The 19,814-nt window shown below is 42.1% G+C and overlaps 2 protein-coding genes across 2 annotated transcripts; one reads left to right on the top strand and one right to left on the bottom strand.

Annotated features, from left to right (window-relative positions):
* Positions 1 to 5,352: 5,352 nt before the first annotated feature.
* On the bottom strand, positions 5,353 to 17,300 carry LOC311103369 (rRNA methyltransferase 2, mitochondrial-like). The gene is made up of 2 exons (XM_084144932.1): positions 16,959 to 17,300; positions 5,353 to 5,894 (listed from the first exon to the last, which is right to left on the bottom strand). Exons 1-2 carry the CDS (start codon positions 17,257 to 17,259, stop codon positions 5,467 to 5,469), a joined length of 729 nt encoding a protein of 242 aa, XP_084001058.1. The 5' UTR covers positions 17,260 to 17,300; the 3' UTR covers positions 5,353 to 5,466.
* Positions 17,301 to 18,006: 706 nt separating this feature from the next.
* LOC311103408 (oxidized purine nucleoside triphosphate hydrolase) lies at positions 18,007 to 19,739 on the top strand. Its single transcript, XM_084144976.1, has 4 exons — positions 18,007 to 18,175; positions 18,441 to 18,597; positions 18,870 to 19,015; positions 19,219 to 19,739. The coding sequence occupies exons 2-4, from the start codon at positions 18,446 to 18,448 to the stop codon at positions 19,389 to 19,391; spliced, it is 471 nt and encodes a 156-aa protein (XP_084001102.1). The 5' UTR covers positions 18,007 to 18,175; positions 18,441 to 18,445; the 3' UTR covers positions 19,392 to 19,739.
* Positions 19,740 to 19,814: the final 75 nt, after the last annotated feature.

The raw sequence follows: 19,814 nt of genomic DNA, 5'->3' as shown, positions 1-19,814 counted from the left end.
TTAGTGGTTAAGAGCGTTGTGCCAGAAACTGAAAAGTCGCTGGTTCTAATCCCCGAGCTGACTAGGTGAAAAATCTGTCGATGTGCCCTTGAGCAAGGCACTTAACCCTAATTGCTCCTGTAAGTCGCTCTGGATAAGAGCGTCTGCTAAATGACAAAAATGTAATAGCTAAGTGTCAGGATCTGCATGCAATGCTCGGTTGGCAACTTTCTTAGTCGAATCCTAACTTGACAAGCACCAATTCCTCATGCGTCATCCAACTCTGAACTCAAATGACTACAGACAACATCACTTTACATTCAGGCCCAAACCAACACTTCCTGAATTTAACCACTAAAAGAGAGGCTCCTAATCTCCAGGATACAGGCTTTTAGCACAAGAGCAAATTAACTCATTGCTGACGGAGCCAGGTAGCTACATCTATTAACAATCCCTGTGGGAATACATTTCCACCACAATCCATGAAAAAGTTTATTGGAAATCCCTAGTGCTGCCTGAAAGAAAAGAAACACATTAGAAAGTTAACTTCAAAACAGTTCCTCTAAAGCAGTGGAAGTTTGTTCGCAAGCCAGATGATTAAAGAGGTGATCTCATTTCCATAATTGAATTTGAAGGAATTTATAGTGCCTCCAAAATATTATATTTTTTAGCTTAATTGACTAGTATTTACATAAAAGCCACCAGCTGTCTCCACAAAGGTAAATTAACCTGCAATGCATTATACCTAGCCTAGCCCTTCAGCAACAGAAGTAACAAGTGCAAAGGGATTGTAGGATTGCATTAAAATATGTATCAGCAGCACACAGTGTTTTGGGAATAATATTAAAATGTGATTTAAATATCGAAGAAGTGGATGATCAACAAGTAATGAGCTGAAAAAAAATGGGTCAGCTTTTCACATTTTTCTCTCCATCAACGGACAGACAATTGGGATTAAAGGTTTCTTCTTTATTAACGTAATTTCAGCAGAAATGTGTTCAACAATGTATATTCAGTCATCATTCCTAAAGAAAGTGACAGGTTGCCTAAAGGAAACCAAATAAGCAGATTTAATTAATACATTAACGTGAACTATCTATTTCATTGGTGCCATAAATACATGCAAATCAAGTCATAATTAGGTTAAAAAAAATCCATTTCATGGGATAATCAGACTTCAAAAAACTCAATTTTAGGTTTTAATCAGATTTCAACAAGGATATTAATTCAGTGGTAATTTGAAGGGCATTTATTCATGTAGAGTATATTCAGCCTAAGCCTGAGAGCAGTTGATTAATTAAATAAAATTAAACCGTTGAGAGCTTTTATTCAGTAGAAATGTTAAAACACTGTTAGGCACTATGTTAAAAGAAATATGTTTTGTTTCACCAATTTAGTATGAACAACCCCAATTGTAAGATACGGTCAAAGTTCTATTTGAAAAATCAATTTGAAAAGAATATGAATTTAAGAGGTTATCTTTTGTTTTGACCCATAAAATACTTACGTCTTTTGTAACTTGTAAAGAATGTATAATTCTGAAAAGCAGCTGGTAGACATTATACTTGGGGATGGCTGAACACAAAAGCTGCCATCAGAATTCGTTTTTACATCAGGGTTTGTAAAGATAGCAAAATAAACGCCCATTTACGAATGTGAAATCATTCCCAATTAATTCATGCCTTATAATTGGCATACTAAACCCATTGCTATGAACAGCAGGTAAAGCTGTCTATCAGGGCTCTGGTAAAACTCCACAGGCACTTCAAAACCACCTGTATTGAGGATTTACACTACATTACAGAAACTGGTGAAACGCAACATGTCCCTAAAGCTGGAAAGTGAGGACTCTTCAAAGACAAGAATGGAAGGGCAAATGACTAGACACAAGGTAGCCTAAACTACACGGAGACTGCGAGAAATATCTGGATCTTCTTACCAAGGCAATGCACCAATATTGGAACATGGAATGTCAGAACAATGTATGAAAAGTATTTATGATGATTGTGTTAGGCCTATACCTTTCGCCTCTAAACATTTCTAGTTTACTCAGAAGTTCTTTGCACACCTTCCTGCTGGAGCAGGTGAAACCGTCACCCTGGTTGTGGTTCATCGTACTACAATGACCTCTGTGTCAGCAGCAATAACAAATCGAACTTGAGGTTACCACGGAGGTGGAAAGAAATAGGACAGCATATCAGCTCACGCAGTGTACAATGTCATCTATTACGTCCTCTCCTACCAATGCACAATGTTTTATGGTAAAGGTGACTGGCTACAAACCTCTCTATGGAATTTGTATAGTCAGTGATAGTCTCATTTATGGCAGTGAGGTTGGAGGAGTATTGAATAGAAATGCCTTGCTCATTCAGTCTGTTCTAAGGCATTTAACTGGACATTATTTGTGGCTTTGGTCATCAATGATTTGTGAAAAGTGAAGGTATTTGAAAAACATAATTCAATGTTGAGTCCAGTGGTCAATAACATGTAGACAATATTTAAAACGAGGTTGATTTGTCATGCACAAACCTAATATTTTTGTGCAGGCTCTGATGTCCACATTACTATTCATGCTACAGTGGGGGAAAAAAGTATTGTCAGCCAACAGTTGTGCAAGTTCTCCCACTTAAAAAGATGAGAGGCCTGTAATTTTCATCATAGGTACACGTCAACTATGACAGACAAAATGAGAGAAAAAAAATCCAGAAAATCACATTGTAGGATTCTTAATGAATTTATTTGCAAATTATGGTGGAAAATAAGTATTTGGTCAATAAAAGTTTCTCAATACTTTGTTATATACCCTTTGTTGGCAATGACACAGGTCAAATGTTTTCTGTAAGTCTTCACAAGGTTTTCACACACTGTTGCTGGTATTTTGGCCCATTCCTCCATGCAGATCTCCTCTAGAGCAGTGATGTTTTGGGGCTGTCGCTGGGCAACACGGACTTTCAACTCCCTCCAAAGATTTTCTATGGGGTTGAGATCTGGAGACTGGCTAGGCCACTCCAGGACCTTGAAATGCTTCTTACGAAGCCACTCCTTCGTTGCCCGGGCGGTGTGTTTGGGATCATTGTCATGCTGAAAGACCCAGCCACGTTTCATCTTCAATGCCCTTGCTGATGGAAGGAGGTTTTCACTCAAAATCTCACGATACATGGCCCCATTCATTCTTTCCTTTACACGGATCAGTCGTCCTGGTCCCTTTGCAGAAAAACAGCCCCAAAGCATGATGTTTCCACCCCCATGCTTCACAGTAGGTATGGTGTTCTTTGGATGCAACTCAGCATTCTTTGTCCTCCAAACACGACGAGTTGAGTTTTTACCAAAAAGTTATATTTTGGTTTCATCTGACCATATGACATTCTCCCAATCCTCTTCTGGATCATCCAAATGCACTCTAGCAAACTTCAGACGGGCCTGGACATGTACTGGCTTAAGCAGGGGGACACGTCTGGCACTGCAGGATTTGAGTCCCTGGCTGCGTAGTGTGTTACTGATGGTAGGCTTTGTTACTTTGGTCCCAGCTCTCTGCAGGTCATTCACTAGGTCCCCCCGTGTGGTTCTGGGATTTTTGCTCACCGTTCTTGTGATCATTTTGACCCCACGGGGTGAGATCTTGCGTGGAGCCCCAGATCGAGGGAGATTATCAGTGGTCTTGTATGTCTTCCATTTCCTAATAATTGCTCCCACAGTTGATTTCTTCAAACCAAGCTGCTTACCTATTGCAGATTCAGTCTTCCCAGCCTGGTGCAGGTCTACAATTTTGTTTCTGGTGTCCTTTGACAGCTCTTTGGTCTTGGCCATAGTGGAGTTTGGAGTGTGACTGTTTGAGGTTGTGGACAGGTGTCTTTTATACTGATAACAAGTTCAAACAGGTGCCATTAATACAGGTAACGAGTCGAGGGCAGAGGAGCCTCTTAAAGAAGAAGTTACAGGTCTGTGAGAGCCAGAAATCTTGCTTGTTTGTAGGTGACCAAATACTTATTTTCCACCATAATTTGCAAATAAATTCATTAAAAATCCTACAATGTGATTTTCTTTTCTCAATTTGTCTGTCATAGTTGACGTGTACCTATGATGAAAATTACAGGCCTCTCATCTTTTTAAGTGGGAGAACTTGCACAATTGGTGGCTGACTAAATACTTTTTTCCCCCACTGTATATAACTGAGGAGATAACAGGAAGGTATGCATGGCTTGAAAGTCACAGCTCACTGGCTAATTGTATGAAGGTTTATAATAGTATCATGGAGACAGGTCCCCTCCACCAATGTTTAGCATCAAATATATGAAACCTTCCATCTTTAGAATGAGCTTCTTTTCATCATATTTTCTATTTTAAGGGGCATTTGTATCCGTTTCTCCTGTCCCCATCACATTTAATTGTCTTCTCAGTCGTTTGCACAGTTCTGATACATTTGTTTCTTTGTTCCTGGTAAAATCAGCAGAGTACTTTCAAACCCTGAGAGCCATAGAATTACAGAAAGTAGTCGGTGATAAGCCTAGAGAAAAACAGGCAAAGTAAATAGTGCCAAATCAACACTACTGTGGGCCTTCATCCCAAGGTATTTAGCTCTGTATCTGAGGGAAATCTCAATCAGTGGCAGTCCACTTGGCAAAAATAATTCAAAATCACATCATTTCAAGCAGAGCATTCAAATGCCAACCTGATGTATTGAAGAGCACATCCCCGCTGTGAGAACGAAGCCCAACACTATTTATAATGCACAGCTTCAGTGGCATCAGCCTTTTCATTAGTCATGCTGTCCATGGCTCTTTCATCCAGCCCTTTTCCCCTTTATAAGCCCTAAATGAGAGAATGATTACATGTTTCTACATGGCTGGCAAAGCAGATTATAAGCATTACAAATGGCAAACTGGAATATTTCTTATCAAACAAATACCACATTTACTTTGTAATACTTCAAACATGCCTGACAAAGGGAAAATAATAGTTCTGACATGCACAGAACTTGAGGAACATGGTGCCTCTGATGATGGCTTGATACATAAAATACATTCTGGCCCATAGATGTTGGTATCACCTCGTCTGTAGGTAAAGATGAAAACAGCCCCTACTGAGAAATTATTGGCCCGCAAATGCACAGCTTATTGATGCCTCAAGGACGCCATCTTCTGGTAGGCTAAATATTTCACCTCAAGTGACAAATGAATGACGCATGCTTGATCCAAATTTCTTGTTGGATTTAAAGATGTGGAATGGATGGGGAAAAAACAGTCGACTTGTACTTATAAAGTATGTCTAAAATATTTTAGGAAAGGTTTCAAGAATTGTAGATGTTGAATAATGTAAATCATTGTAGAATATCCATAGATTTTAATGAGTTGGTAAAGATATCATAGATTTTTACAAAAAGTACATTCAGGAAGGATAAATAGAGGGGCTCCTCAAGTGCTATAGCACCTAAAGCCTTTCTTTGCAGGTCAACAAAGCTTACAATACACATGAAAATATACAATCAGACTATTTTATTTCTCTATACGACTTGGCAAGGAAAAACAACTCTGACGACTCCTTTCGGCTGGCTTTTGGTTTGACTGTCCTGACTTCACGGAACACAGCTGAAAGCTTCTGCTGAAGCTGGTGCGCTAATGCCCCGTCCCAATACTTACAAATCAGAGAGCCACCAGTCTGCAACACCTTCTCAGCCAAGTCAATCAATGACAATGACATTGTGATGAGTTTTTCATGGTCCATCTCCTTGAAACCACTGGCATTGGGTGCCATATCACTCATGATGACATGAGCCTGGGCACCGGGGAGAAGTTCAAGCAGCTTGGTATGTGTGACAGGATCAGTGATGTCATGATTGGACAGGAAGTGGGCTCCATCTAAAGGTGCTATGCGCAGAAGGTCAATCCCAACCACAGTGCCACGGGGGAATTCTCCATCTGGAAGTAACAAAACATGCAAGAGGTCATGCAGTGTAGAACTACTGTCATAACTCATTTTCACAGCTTCTCGTGCTAAAAGGACATTGGATAACACTGTCAAGCCTTGACAATTTATTTCACTGATGGCACACTGATGATCTTAATGCTTGGCACACAGCTCTCCACAAGACCAACAATGAACTTAAAATGTCAGAAAACAGAACAATGAGGCAACTGTACATTGACTCCACCCCCAAATGTAACATTCATACTTATTATAAAGGCACTGTGACGGTTCAAGGTTTGGAGGCCAGTCTGGATCAATTTGTCCACTACTTCGACCAAATAAAACCTCTTGCTGCTGAACTTAAAACCTCTCCACTGTCACTATCTACAACAGCCTCCACTCCCTCTGTGCCCTAGTATGTAGTCCCCAGTGTCCCTCTCCCTCCCTCACCTGCAGCAGACACAGCCCTGAGCATGCCTCTCTCACATGTGACACCTGCAGTACCACAGCATCTTCTAGAGGAGATCAGCCTGGTGCTTCAGCATAGGGATGAGATCCGGGAGCTGCAGTGTGCAATGAAAGATGTTGTGGAGGACAACCAGGCTCTCAGGATGGAAGTGCGCAGACTTAGAGAGGAATTGTCCAGCACAGTCAACACCAGCCACATGCACGACCTGCAGAAGGAGCTACATGAGCTAAGGCAGGAATTTCTCAGCCACCACCATCCACTCTACAAAGAGTCCCACAAAAACCCAGGACCAGGCCAACCGCTGAATCAGAACCCACCAACCAATGCACCAACCCAGCTGACCACCTCCATCCCCATCTCACGGCATGTAATTCTCCCCTCACTCCTGCCATCCTCCATAGACCTGACGAGAAACCAGACATTATATTAATGATGGACTCAAATGGAAAGTTTATAAACTTTTCCCAAATAAAAGTGTCAAAGTTATGGTGCCCCACAACAGAGAGAGCTATGGAGCTCTTGACTGTGGCCCAGCTTGTCTCCCCAAGCCATATCATCATTCACACAGGGACCAATGACCTGCGCACCTAACAGGGGAGGGTGGCCACGTCACTAAGGGGATTGATAGAGAGGGCCTCCAACATCTTCCCCTTTGCGAATATCTACCCTGCTCCAGAGGAGAGATTTCCCATCCTGCCACCATCCAGAGGGTAAATGCCAGCCTCTCTCTGGACTGTGTGCTATGGCCCAACGTACACCTGGCCCACCATCTCACCCTCAGCCTGGACTGTCTTTACGAAAATGTAGACCTGTACAGAGGCAGTCCCCACCTTCGCCAGGACGTTAAAGGATGTTGCAGTGGGTTGCCAGTCCACCTCACCCCACAGGAGCAACAGAACAGTCACCAACTCCCTGAGACAAATCAGATGCTCCTTTAGACCTGGAGAACAGCCAGCAACACTGCCCCCCACATCACCCTCCACCACTTCTCTCCCAGGAACTGCATGCAGATAGACTGAGCAATGCCCAAGCCGTACTCAGTCAAAGAGGCCCCATATAGAGTTTGGAGCGTCGCCAGCCACACTGCCCTCCACACCACCATCTTCAATTCCCCCTACAACCTCCCTCCCATGCTACCAGACCAGGCTCGCTTCAGCATAGTTCTACCAGACCAGGCCCATCACAGCACAGCTCTACCAGACCCGGCCCATCACAGCACAGCTCTACCAGACCCGGCCCATCACAGCACAGCTCTACCAGACCCGGCCCATCACAGCACAGCTCTACCAGACCCGGCCCATCACAGCACAGCTCTACCAGACCCGGCCCATCACAGCACAGCTCTACCAGATTTGGCCCATCACAGCACAGCTCTACCAGACCAGGCCCACCTCAACTTAACTCTACAAAGCACTGACCACTACCCTAGGGTCTGGCAAAATACTGTCGAGGGTAGTGCACCATATGATGCAGTCCACACCATGTATCATTCACATCATCAGCCCTCATATGCTGAGAGTTTGGAGCCTCCACACCACCCTCCTCAATTCCCCCCACAACCTCCCTCCCAGGCTTTTGGTTACCCTCCCTAGTCCCATCCACAGGACAGGCTTGGGACACACCTGCCCCCATGGCAGCCCCAACCCTGCAACAGGAGCCACATCAAGGCCTCCTGTGCATATCCAGAATGGAGCATTGGCTCCACTCCGATCCCCTGCAGCAGCTCCACTCCTTTGGCAGGAGCTTCATCAGGGTGGACTGAGCTATGCCAACACTGCTCTCCCAGTTCCTGCCCCAGCATTCAGCGACTTGAGGGAGGTCTGTCAAATGCTCAGTCTTCTCTGCTCTCATGTGAGTTGGCCAGGGACCTTGACAAAGTCTCAGCTCACTCATCAAATAGCTCCAGATGACCCTATGCCTGTTAGCTCTTATGGGAAATAGCTGAATACCCCCTCTGACTTTAGATCTCATAGGGGGCTTGGGATAATGCACCTAAATGGGTACAGGACTCTTGTCCTGACATTCTGGTTCTCTCTGACACATGGTTAAATGGTTCTGTATCTGATAAAGACATTGAAGTAAATTATTATAATGTATATAGATGTGATCGATTACAGAAAGGGGGAGGAGTGGCCATATATACAAAACCAGTCAAAAGTTTGGACACCTACTCATTCAAGGGTTTTTCTTTATTTTGACTACTTTTTACATTGTAGAATAATAGTGAAGACATCAAAACTATGAAATAACACATATGGAATCATGTATTAAACAAAAAATAGCCACCTTTTGCCTTGTTGACAGCTTTGTACATTCTTGGCATTCTCTCAACCAGCTTCACCTGGACTGCTTTTCCAACAGTCTTGAAGGAGTTCCCACATATGAAGAGCACTTGTTGGCTGCTTTTCCTTCACTCTGCGGTCCGACTCATCCCAAACCATCTCAATTGGGTTGAGGTCGGGGGATTGTGGAGGCCAGGTCATCTGATGCAGCACTCCATCACTCTCCTTCTTGGTAGAATAGCCCTTACACAGCCTGGAGGTGTGTTGGGTCATTGTCCTGTTGAAAAACAAACGATAGTCCCAGTAAGCCCAAACCAGATGGGCTGGCGTATCGCTGCAGAATGCTGTGTAAGTGTGCCTTGAATTCTAAATAAATCACAGACAGTGTCACCAGCAAAGCACCCCCACACCATAACACCTCCTCCTCCATGCTTTATGGTGGGAAATACACATGCGGAGATCATCCATTCACCCACACCGCATCTCACAAAGACACGGCGGTTGGAACCAAACATCTCCAATTTGGACTCCAGACCAAAGGACAAACTTCCACCGGTCTAATGTCCATTGCTCGTGTTTCTTGGCCCAAGCAGGTCTCTTCTTATTGGTGTCCTTTTAGTAGTGGTTTCTTTGCAGCAATTCGACCATGAAGGTCTGATTCGCACAGTCCCCTCTGAACAGTTGATGTTGAGATGTGTCTGTTACTTGAACTCTGTGAAGCATTTATTTGGGCTGCAATTTCTGAGGCTAGTAACTCTTATTAACTTATCCTCTGTAGCAGAGGTAACTCCAGTGGTGGGAAAAGTACCCAATTGTCATACTTGAGTAAAATATATGTTAATAGAAAATGACTCAAGTAAAAGTGAAAGTCACCCAGTAAAATACTACTTGAGTAAAAGTCTAAAAGTATTTGGTTTTAAATATACTTAAGTATCAAAAATAAAAGTATGAATCATTTCAAATTCCTTACATTAAGCAAACCAGACAGCACCATTTTCTTGTTTTTTTAAATGTACGGATAGCCAGGGGCGCACTCCAACACTCAGACATAATTTACAAACTGTCACGCCCTGGCTCTGGGGACTCTTAAATGTTGAGCTAGGGTGTGTAGTTTCTGTGTTGTGTTTATTTCTATGGTGAATATCTATTATGTGTAGATCTATGTTGGCCGGTTTGGTTCCCAATCAGAGGCAGCTGTAGCTCGTTGTCTCTGATTGGGGCCCATACTTAGGCAGCCTTTTGGCACCAGTCAGTTGTGGGATCTTGTTCCGTGTAAGGTATGTTGTTTGTATGCTACCTTGGACTTCACGGTTCGTTTGTTGTGTGTTTAGTCGTTAATAAATATGAATGCATATCACGCTGCGCCTAGGTCCTTCTCGTCCGTAAACGATCGTGACAAACGAAGCATGTGTTTAGTAAATCCGCCAGATCAGGTAGTAGGGATGAACAGGGATGTTCTCTTGATAAGTGTGTGAATTTGACCATTTTCCTGTCCTGCTAAGCATTCAAAATGTAACGAGTACTTTTGGGTGTCAGGGAATGTAGTGAAGTAAAAGTAGTCAAAAATAGTAAAGTACAGATACCCAAAAAAACTACTTAAGTAGTACTTATAATTATTTTTACTTAAGTACTTTACTCCATTGGGTAACTCTGGGTCTTCCTTTCCTGTGGCGGTCCTCATGAGAGCCAGTTTCATTTTTTTACATTTTAGTCATTTAACAGACGCTCTTATCCAGAGCGACTTACAGTTAGTGAGTGCATACATTTTCATACTGGCCTCCCGTGGGCAACGAACCCACAACCCTGGCATTGCAAGCGCCATGCTCTACCAACAGAGCTACTGAGGCTGCTAACTCTAATGAACTTATCCTCTGCAGTAGAGGTAACTCTCTGGGTATTCCATTCCTGTGGCGGTCCTCATGAGAGCCAGTATCATCATAGCGCTTCATGGTTTTTGCGACTGCACTTGAAGAAACTTTCAAAGTTCTTGACATTTTCCGGATTGACTGACCTTCATGTCTTAAAGTAATGATGGACTTGTTTTTCTTCACTTATTTGAGCTGTTCTTGCCATAATATGGACTTGGTCTTTTACCAAATAGTGCTATCTTCTGTATACCCCCCCCCCCCCCACCTTGTCACAACACAACTGATTGGCTCAAAAACATTAAGGAAAGAAATTCCACAAATTAACTTTTAAGAAGGCACACCTGTTAAATTAAATGCATTCCAGGTGACTACCTCATGAAGCTGGTTGAGAGAATGCCAAGAGTGTGCAAAGCTGTCATCAAAGCAAAGGGTGGCTATTTGAAGAATCTCAAATATAAACTATATTTTGATTTGTTTAACACTTTTTTGGTTACTACATGATTCCATATGTGTTATTTCATAGTTTTGATGTTCTACATTGTAGAATAATAGTGAAGACATGGAATAAGTAGGTGTGTCCAAACTTTTGAATGGTACTGTATGTAAAATCTAATTTCATGGTGTCCCAATCTTTAAAAATGTCTGTTCCCAAGAAATCTGAACTCCTGGTTGTATGTGTCCATAAACCAGAATACACATTTATTTGTTGCTAGGATTTACCGCCCCACCCCTTGCTTCCATGGCGGATGCTATATCTGAGTGTTTAACACCTTTTTTGTCCTCGAAGTTGGTCATTTTAGGGGATTTTCATCTGGATTGGCAATCCCCAGCCTCAGATCAATTTAAGAGTGCCTTCGGAAAGTATTCAGATCCACATTTTGTTACGTTACAGCCTTTTTAAAAATGGATTAAATAAATAAAAATTATCAGCAATCTACACACAATACCCCAGAATGACAAAGTCTAAACAGATTTTTAGAAATATTTGTAAATGTATTAAAAATGAAAAACAGAAATACCTTATTTACATACAGTGCCTTGGAAAAGCGTTTTTCCTATTTTGTTGCGTTACAACCTGTAATTTAAATGGATTTTTATTTGGATTTCATGTAATGGACATACACAAAATAGTCCAAATTGGTGAACTGAAAAAAATAACTTGTTTCAAAAAATTAGACAAAATAAATAACGGAAAAGTGGTGCGTGCATATTTATTCACCCCCTTTGCTAAATAAGATCTGGTGCAACCAATTACCTTCAGAAGTCACATAATTAGTTAAATAAAGTCCACCTGTGTGCAATCTAAGTGTCACATGATCTGTCACATGATCTCAGTATATACAGTGGAGAGAACAAGTATTTGATACACTGCCGATTTTGCAGGTTTTCCTACTTACAAAGCATATAGAGGTCTGTCATTTTTATCATAGGTACACTTCAACTGTGAGAGATGTAATCTAAAACAAAAATCCAGAAAAATCACAATGTATGATTTTTAAGTAATTAATTTGCATTTTATTGCATGACAAATATTTGATACATCAGAAAAGCAGAACTTAATATTTGGTACAGAAACCTTTGTTTGCAATTACAGAGATCATATGTTTCCTGTTGGTCTTGACCAGGTTTGCACACACTGCAGCAAGGATTTTGGCACACTCCTCCATACAGACCTTCTCCAGATCCTTCAGGTTTCGGGGCTGTCGCTGGGCAATACGGACTTTCAGCTCCCTCCAAAGATTTTCTATTGGGTTCAGGTCTGGAGACTGGCTAGGCCACTCCAGGACCTTGATGCTTCTTACGGAGCCACTCCTTAGTTGCCCTGGCTGTGTGTTTCGGGTCATTGTCATGGTGGAAGACCCAGCCACGACCCATCTTCAATGCTCTTACTGAGGGAAGGAGGTTGTTCGCCAAGATCTCGCGATACATGGCCCCATCCATCCTCCCCTCAATACGGTGCAGTCGTCCGGTCCCCTTTGCAGAAAAACATCCCCAAAGAATGATGTTTCCACCTCCATGCTTCACGGTTGGGATGGTGTTCTTGGGGTTGTACTCATCCTTCTTCTTCCTCCAAACACGGAGAGTGGAGTTTAGACCAAAAAGCTCTATTTTTGTCTCATCAGACCACATGACCTTCTCCCATTCCTCCTCTGGATCATCCAGATGGTCATTGGCAAACTTCAGACGGGCCTGGACATGCGCTGGCTTGAACAGGGGGACCTTGCGTGCGCTGCAGGATTTTAATCCATGACGGCGTAGTGTGTTACTAATGGTTTTCTTTGAGACTGTGGTCCCAGCTCTCTTCAGGTCATTGACCAGGTCCTGCCATGTAGTTCTGGGCTGATCCCTCACCTTCCTCATGATCATTGATGCCCCACGAGGTGAGATCTTGCATGGAGCCCCAGACCGAGGGTGATTGATCGTCATCTTGAACTTCTTCCATTTTCTAATAATTGCGCCAACAGTTGTTGCCTTCTCACCAAGCTGCTTGCCTATTGTCCTGTAGCCCATCCCAGCCTTGTGCAGGTCTACAATTTTATCCCTGATGTCCTTACACAGCTCTCTGGTCTTGGCCATTGTGGAGAGGTTGGAGTCTGTTTGATTGAGTGTGTGGACAGGTGTTTTTATACAGGTAACGAGTTCAAACAGGTGCAGTTAATACAGGTAATGAGTGGAGAACAGGATGGCTTCTTAAAGAAAAACTAACAGGTCTGTGAGCCGGAATTCTTACTGTTTGGTAGGTGATCAAATACTTATTTCATGCAATAAAATGCAGATTAATTACTTTAAAATCATTCAATGTGATTTTCTGGATTTTTGTTTTAGATTCCGTCTCTCAGAGTTGAAGTGTACCTATGATAAAAAATTACAGACGTCTACATGCTTTGTAAGTAGGAAAACCTGCAAAATCAGCAGTGTATCAAATACTTGTTCTCCCCACTGTATACACCTGTTCTGAAAGGCCTCAGAGTCTGCAACACCACTAAGCAAGGGGCACCACCAAGCAAGCAGCACCATGAAGATCAAGGAGCTCTCCAAACAGGTCAGGGACAAAGTTGTGGAGAAGTACAGATCAGGGTTGGGTTATAAAGATTGCTGTACACCAGCAGAACCCATCCAACTTGAAGGAGCTGGAGCTAATCCCAGTAGCTAGATGTGCCAAGCTTATAGAGACATACAGTGGGGGAAAAAAGTATTTAGTCAGCCACCAATTGTGCAAGTTCTCCCACTTAAAAAGATGAGAGGCCTGTAATTTTCATCATAGGTACACGTCAACTATGACAGACAAATTGAGAAAAGAAAATCACATTGTAGGATTTTTTAATGAATTTATTTGCAAATTATGGTGGAAAATAAGTATTTGGTCACCTAAAAAACAAGCAAGATTTCTGGCTCTCACAGACCTGTAACTTATTCTTTAAGAGGCTCCTCTGTCCTCCACTCGTTACCTGTATTAATGGCACCTGTTTGAATTTGTTATCAGTATAAAAGACACCTGTCCACAACCTCAAACAGTCACACTCCAAACTCCACTATGGCCAAGACCAAAGAGCTGTCAAAGGACACCAGAAACAAAATTGTAGACCTGCACCAGGCTGGGAAGACTGAATCTGCAATAGGTAAGCAGCTTGGTTTGAAGAAATCAACTGTGGGAGCAATTATTAGGAAATGGAAGACATACAAGACCACTGATAATCTCCCTCGATCTGGGGCTCCACGCAAGATCTCACCCCGTGGGGTCAAAATGATCACAAGAACGGTGAGCAAAAATCCCAGAACCACACGGGGGGACCTAGTGAATGACCTGCAGAGAGCTGCGACCAAAGTAACAAAGCCTACCATCAGTAACACACTATGCCGCCAGGGACTCAAATCCTGCAGTGCCAGACGTGTCCCCCTGCTTAAACCAGTACATGTCCAGGCCCGTCTGAAGTTTGCTAGAGTGCATTTGGATGATCCAGAAGAGGATTGGGAGAATGTCATATGGTCAGATGAAACCAAAATATAACTTTTTGGTAAAAACTCAACTCGTCGTGTTTGGAGGACAAAGAATGCTGAGTTGCATCCAAAGAACACCATACCTACTGTGAAGCATGGGGGTGGAAACATCATGCTTTGGGGCTGTTTTTCTGCAAAGGGACCAGGACGACTGATCAGTGTAAAGGAAAGAATGAATGGGGCCATGTATCGTGAGATTTTGAGTGAAAACCTCCTTCCATCAGCAAGGGCATTGAAGATGAAACGTGGCTGGGTCTTTCAGCATGACAATGATCCCAAACACACCGCCCGGGCAACGAAGGAGTGGCTTCGTAAGAAGCATTTCAAGGTCCTGGAGTGGCCTAGCCAGTCTCCAGATCTCAACCCCATAGAAAATCTTTGGAGGGAGTTGAAAGTCCGTGTTGCCCAGCGACAGCCCCAAAACATCACGGCTCTAGAGGAGATCTGCATGGAGGAATGGGCCAAAATACCAGCAACAGTGTGTGAAAACCTTGTGAAGACTTACAGAAAACGTTTGACCTGTGTCATTGCCAACAAAGGGTATATAACAAAGCATTGAGAAACTTTTGTTATTGACCAAATACTTATTTTCCACCATAATTTGCAAATAAATTCATTAAAAATCCTACAATGTGATTTTCTGGATTTTTTTTCTCTCATTTTGTCTGTCATAGTTGACGTGTACCTATGATGAAAATTACAGGCCTCTCTCATCTTTTTAAGTGGGAGAACTTGCACAATTGGTGGCTGACTAAATACTTTTTTCCCCCACTGTACTACCCACCACTGTGACCTGTACGCTCTAATTGGCTGGTCGTCACTACATATTCGTCGCCAAACCCACTGGCTCCAGGCCATCTATAAATCACTGCTAGGCAAATCTCTGACTTATCTTAGCTCATTGGTCACCATAGCAACACCCACCCGTAGTATGCGCTCCAGCAGGTATATCTCACTGGTCATCCCCAAAGCCAACACCACCTTTGGCCGCCATTCCTTCCAGTTCTCTGCTGCCAATGTCTGGAACGAACTGCAAAAATCTCTGAAGCTGGAGACACTTATCTCCCTCACTAACTTTAAGCATCAGTTGTCAGAGCACCTTACCGATCACTGCACCTGTACACAGCCCTTCTGAAATTAGCCCACTCAACTACCTCATCCCCATATTGTTATTTATTTTGCTCATTTGCACCCCAGTATCTCTATTTGCACATCATCTCTTGCACATCTATCATTCCAGTGTTAATACTAATTGTAATTATTTTGCACTATGGCCTATTTATTGCCTTACCTCCATAACTTGCTACATTTGCACACACTGTATATATATTTTCTGTGGTATTTTTGACTTTATGTTTTGTTTTACCCCATACGTAACTCTGTTGTTGTTTTTATCGCACTGCTTTGCTTTATCTTGGCCAGGTCGCAGTTGTAAATGAGAACTTGTTCTCAACTGGCTTACCTGGTTAAATAAAGGTGAAATAAAAAATTAAATAAAATATGCATGCACCACTTTTCTGTAACTTATTTTTTATAATTTTCTTTAAATAAGTGATTTTTTTCATTTCACTTTATCAATTTTGACTATTTGGTTTATGTCCATTACATGAAATCCAAATAGAAATCCATTTAAATTACAGGTTGTAATGCAACAAAATAGGAAAAATGCCAAGGGGGATGTATACTTTTGCAAGGCACTGTATATTACATTTTAGTATAGAGAGGCCTTAATCCTTAAGAGTCTATTTTGTTCACATTTTAGTCATTTAGCAGACGCTCTTATCCAGGGCGACTTACAGTTAGTGAGTGCATACATTTTCATACTGGCCCCCCGTGGGAAACGAACCCACAACCCTGGCATTGCAAGCGCCATGCTCTACCAGCTACAGGGGACTATATGAAGGCAGTTGCCACTTCATTACAGCCGTTAGATACAGTTTATCATAGCGTACTATGCTTTATTACGGGCGACAATTTTAGTACTCATCACTGCATTCTCTATCAGAAAGTTGGTTGGCCCTCTTTGATGTCACGTAATAATATGCCATGTAGCAGACGCTTTTATCCAAAGCGACTTAGTCATGTGTGCATACATTTTTTTAACGTATGGTTGGTCCCGGGGATCGAACCCACTACCCTGGCGTTACAAGCGCCATGCTCTACCAATTGAGCTACAGAGGACCAGACAGAGGTCAATGTAGGTTGATACATTGCTATGTTTTCATTTATAAAGCCCTTTTACAAAAAGTCCCACTGTACCGAACATCTCAGTATGACTCCCTGATAAAATAAAGGTTAAATAAATAAATAAATAAATAAATAAATAAATACAAATAAACATGGCAGACAGAACAATGTCAGATGCAGAGAAATATATATTTGGCCTGGCTGGTATATTAATTATAACAGCATGTCATGTGTTAATATGTCAGTTGGGTAAATACAAGATGCACTCACTAGCCCCAGTTGAGTTGACCCTGTGAACAGCTATCTGGCTCCAAGCACCCGGTGCAGCACCACAATCTATTACGTTGAATCCAGGTTTTAAAAGTTTGTATTTGTCATCGATCTCCAGCAGTTTGAAGGCGCTTCTACAGCGGTAGTTGTGCACATGGGCAGCCTTCACAAAAGGGTCATTAAGCTGCCGAACTATCCAACGCTGATCAGCAGTACTCTTTCCTTTCAGATTATACGCAGCCTTTTTTAGGAGATGTACAGAGGTATGTAGATATGATTTTTGTAACACTGAGTGCCACATTGTTTAGCTAGATGTAATGCTGCTAGCAGACAGCATTTAGTTTGACTTTATAGCTGCACTTCCTGATCACGTGATTTTGTTTGGATACGCTCGATTTAGTCAAAGGCTGCCGACTCTGCGATTTAGCGCTCCCGGTATTCCTGCAGGGCAACATTGAATGATGCGTGATCTGCCTACCCGGCGCGCCGCGCGAGCTAAATTGAGCGCAGCTAATTAATGTATCCGAGAACGTTAAGGATGCACATAATCTACGCAAATCTACTTATTTAGGAAAAGTTATAACGTGTGAAAATAATTTTGTTTTCAAATTTGTTAAATTATGAGGTTGCGTAATTAAAGCTGTTACTGTAATACTACAGCAATTGATCTCACCTGCTATAGAATTGTTTTGAAATGGTGTGGCATTATACTTCTGTTTCTAGTCGACAATATTTGAGGGTAACACATTTTTACAGATATTTAACTAAAACGACCGACCTTATCCTAAATTGTTTATATCGATATCGTACACTACAGCTCAGTGCCCGGATGAGATCTAGTATGAGGGAGAAGGGGATACAGGAAATTAGTTTAAGGAGTAAATTGAGTAGAACGTCATTAGATATAGTCTCAAAAATGTTGTTATCTTTTTTAAGAGCAACGGGGCTGATAAGTAGGATTTAGATTATCCCTGTCTCTGGCCCACACTCCAGTACAGTAGGTGGCGGTAATGCACCATAACGTTGGATGCCAACCGCTGATAAACCCCACTGAAGAAGAAAGAAGTTCGTCAGTGTTCGACATGTTGAATACAATCACATGGCAGGCCTTGCTACTGTAAAAGCGGGATTGGAGAAATTCGTTATTTCTTCTGGATAACTCTAATCTATGAAAATCACTTAAGGACTAGATTGACAACCTAAAAGTTGCTATAAAGGTAAGTTATTTGCATGGAGGTTTACTTCAAGTCTACTTGAAGAAGGCAATAAAAGGCTACAAGTTTAAGTTTGCTGCTGTGATGTCTTGCATACGAGAACTCTTACAATAGAGTGTTTTGGCAGCAAAGAACTTTACAGAATGCTTCTCAATAATCTGCTGTGTATCATCTCTAGAGATACTGTAGCTTCGATGCAACAAAGAGAGTGAGATTATCCATGGATTGTGGTCTACTGATTATTACATAGTGATTATGTATGTTACAGGTCCAATGTTTACCAACAAGCTGCTGACCCTGGTGCTGGTGGTGCAGCCTGGACGGGTGCTGCTGGGCATGAAGAAGAGAGGGTTCGGCGCAGGGAAGTGGAATGGGTTTGGTGGCAAAGTCCAATCTGGGGAGACTATTGAAGAGGCTGCCAGGCGGTGAGATTGGTTGCAGTCCTCGGTAGTTGGATGTGTCTTGAAAAATAGTTTTTCCTACAGTTGTGTTTAACAATTTGCATGTAAAATCATGTAACCAGATTCCAGCACTGGGCAGTATCTAACACGGTATACCCTCATACATGTCATATTGTGACGTTACAGTAGGCATGCCTGTTATGAGGCCTGCTATCTAGTTTTTTCCTACTTTGGTCTGAAGGCAACACACTTTCCTGCTACTTTCTCTCTACTTACAAACTATTTGTTCTCTCCAGAGAACTGCAGGAGGAATGTGGCCTCACAGTGGATGCACTTAATAAGATTGGAAATATCAAATTTGAATTCATCGGAGAAACAGAGCTGCTTGACGTCCATGTTTTCCGAGCTGAAAACTACAACGGGGAGCCAACAGAGTCAGATGGTATTCATTCTCAATCTCATGCATTCTATTTAGGGCCAGCAGGTTTGTGACCAGGATAAACTCATGGCCCAATAGGCTATAATCGTAGTCCCCATAGTTTTCCTGGAAAAAAACTGCTGACCCTATACTACATGCCTTTTTATGGACATTTCTTAAGACTGATGTCTGACAAAGCTCACTAACTTATACTTTTTCTCTTATAGAGATGAGGCCACAGTGGTTTGACTCTGACAAGATACCCTTCAGTCAAATGTGGGTTGATGATGTTCTGTGGTTTCCACTGATGCTTCAAAAGAAGAAGTTCTTGGGCTACTTCAAATTTCAGGGTCATGACTTAATCATCGATCACAAGTTGGAGGTGGTAGACAAGCTTTAAGACAGACTACTGGCCTCTGACTCATTCATACTGTATCAAAGATCATCCCCTCATGTTGCCTACCTGCAGAATCCCTACTGATTCCAGCTGCCCTTGTTCATATTCAGTGCCTTCAAATCTCCAGATCTTTGTAAATTTACAAAAGCTTTTAGTTGCCAGTGATAACCATATGCCTGTGAATCAGTCCTAAAAATTCCCACTGAGCCAAAACGAAATACTGGATGTGTAAATGTTGATGACATTTATTTTATTTTATTTCACCTTTATTTAACCAGGTAGGCCAGTTGAGAACAATATGTATCCCATTCTACTATTGTGTTTATATTAAATTGTTGAAGTATGTGCGAATGCACCTCTTTTGTTACTTTCTCAAAAAGGTGGTATGGTAAATTGGAATGACAATGATTTTGATTGTTCAACATC

This window comes from Coregonus lavaretus (assembly GCF_964263955.1).
Source record: "Coregonus lavaretus genome assembly, chromosome: 28".
In the NCBI taxonomy this organism is placed as follows: Eukaryota; Metazoa; Chordata; class Actinopteri; order Salmoniformes; family Salmonidae; genus Coregonus; species Coregonus lavaretus.
This window is presented reverse-complemented; position numbering and strand designations above follow the sequence as displayed.

Coding starts and splice junctions, on each gene's coding strand:
- LOC311103369 (XM_084144932.1), bottom strand. CDS start 17,259: ATGTGGCACTCAGTGTTACAAAAATCATATCTACATACCTCTGTACAT. Junction 5,895..16,958: donor GGTCAACTCAACTGGGGCTA/GTGAGTGCATCT, acceptor TGTTACTTCCAG/ATGGAGAATTCCCCCGTGGC.
- LOC311103408 (XM_084144976.1), top strand. CDS start 18,446: ATGTTTACCAACAAGCTGCTGACCCTGGTGCTGGTGGTGCAGCCTGGA. Junction 18,598..18,869: donor ATTGAAGAGGCTGCCAGGCG/GTGAGATTGGTT, acceptor TGTTCTCTCCAG/AGAACTGCAGGAGGAATGTG. Junction 19,016..19,218: donor GGAGCCAACAGAGTCAGATG/GTATTCATTCTC, acceptor TTTCTCTTATAG/AGATGAGGCCACAGTGGTTT.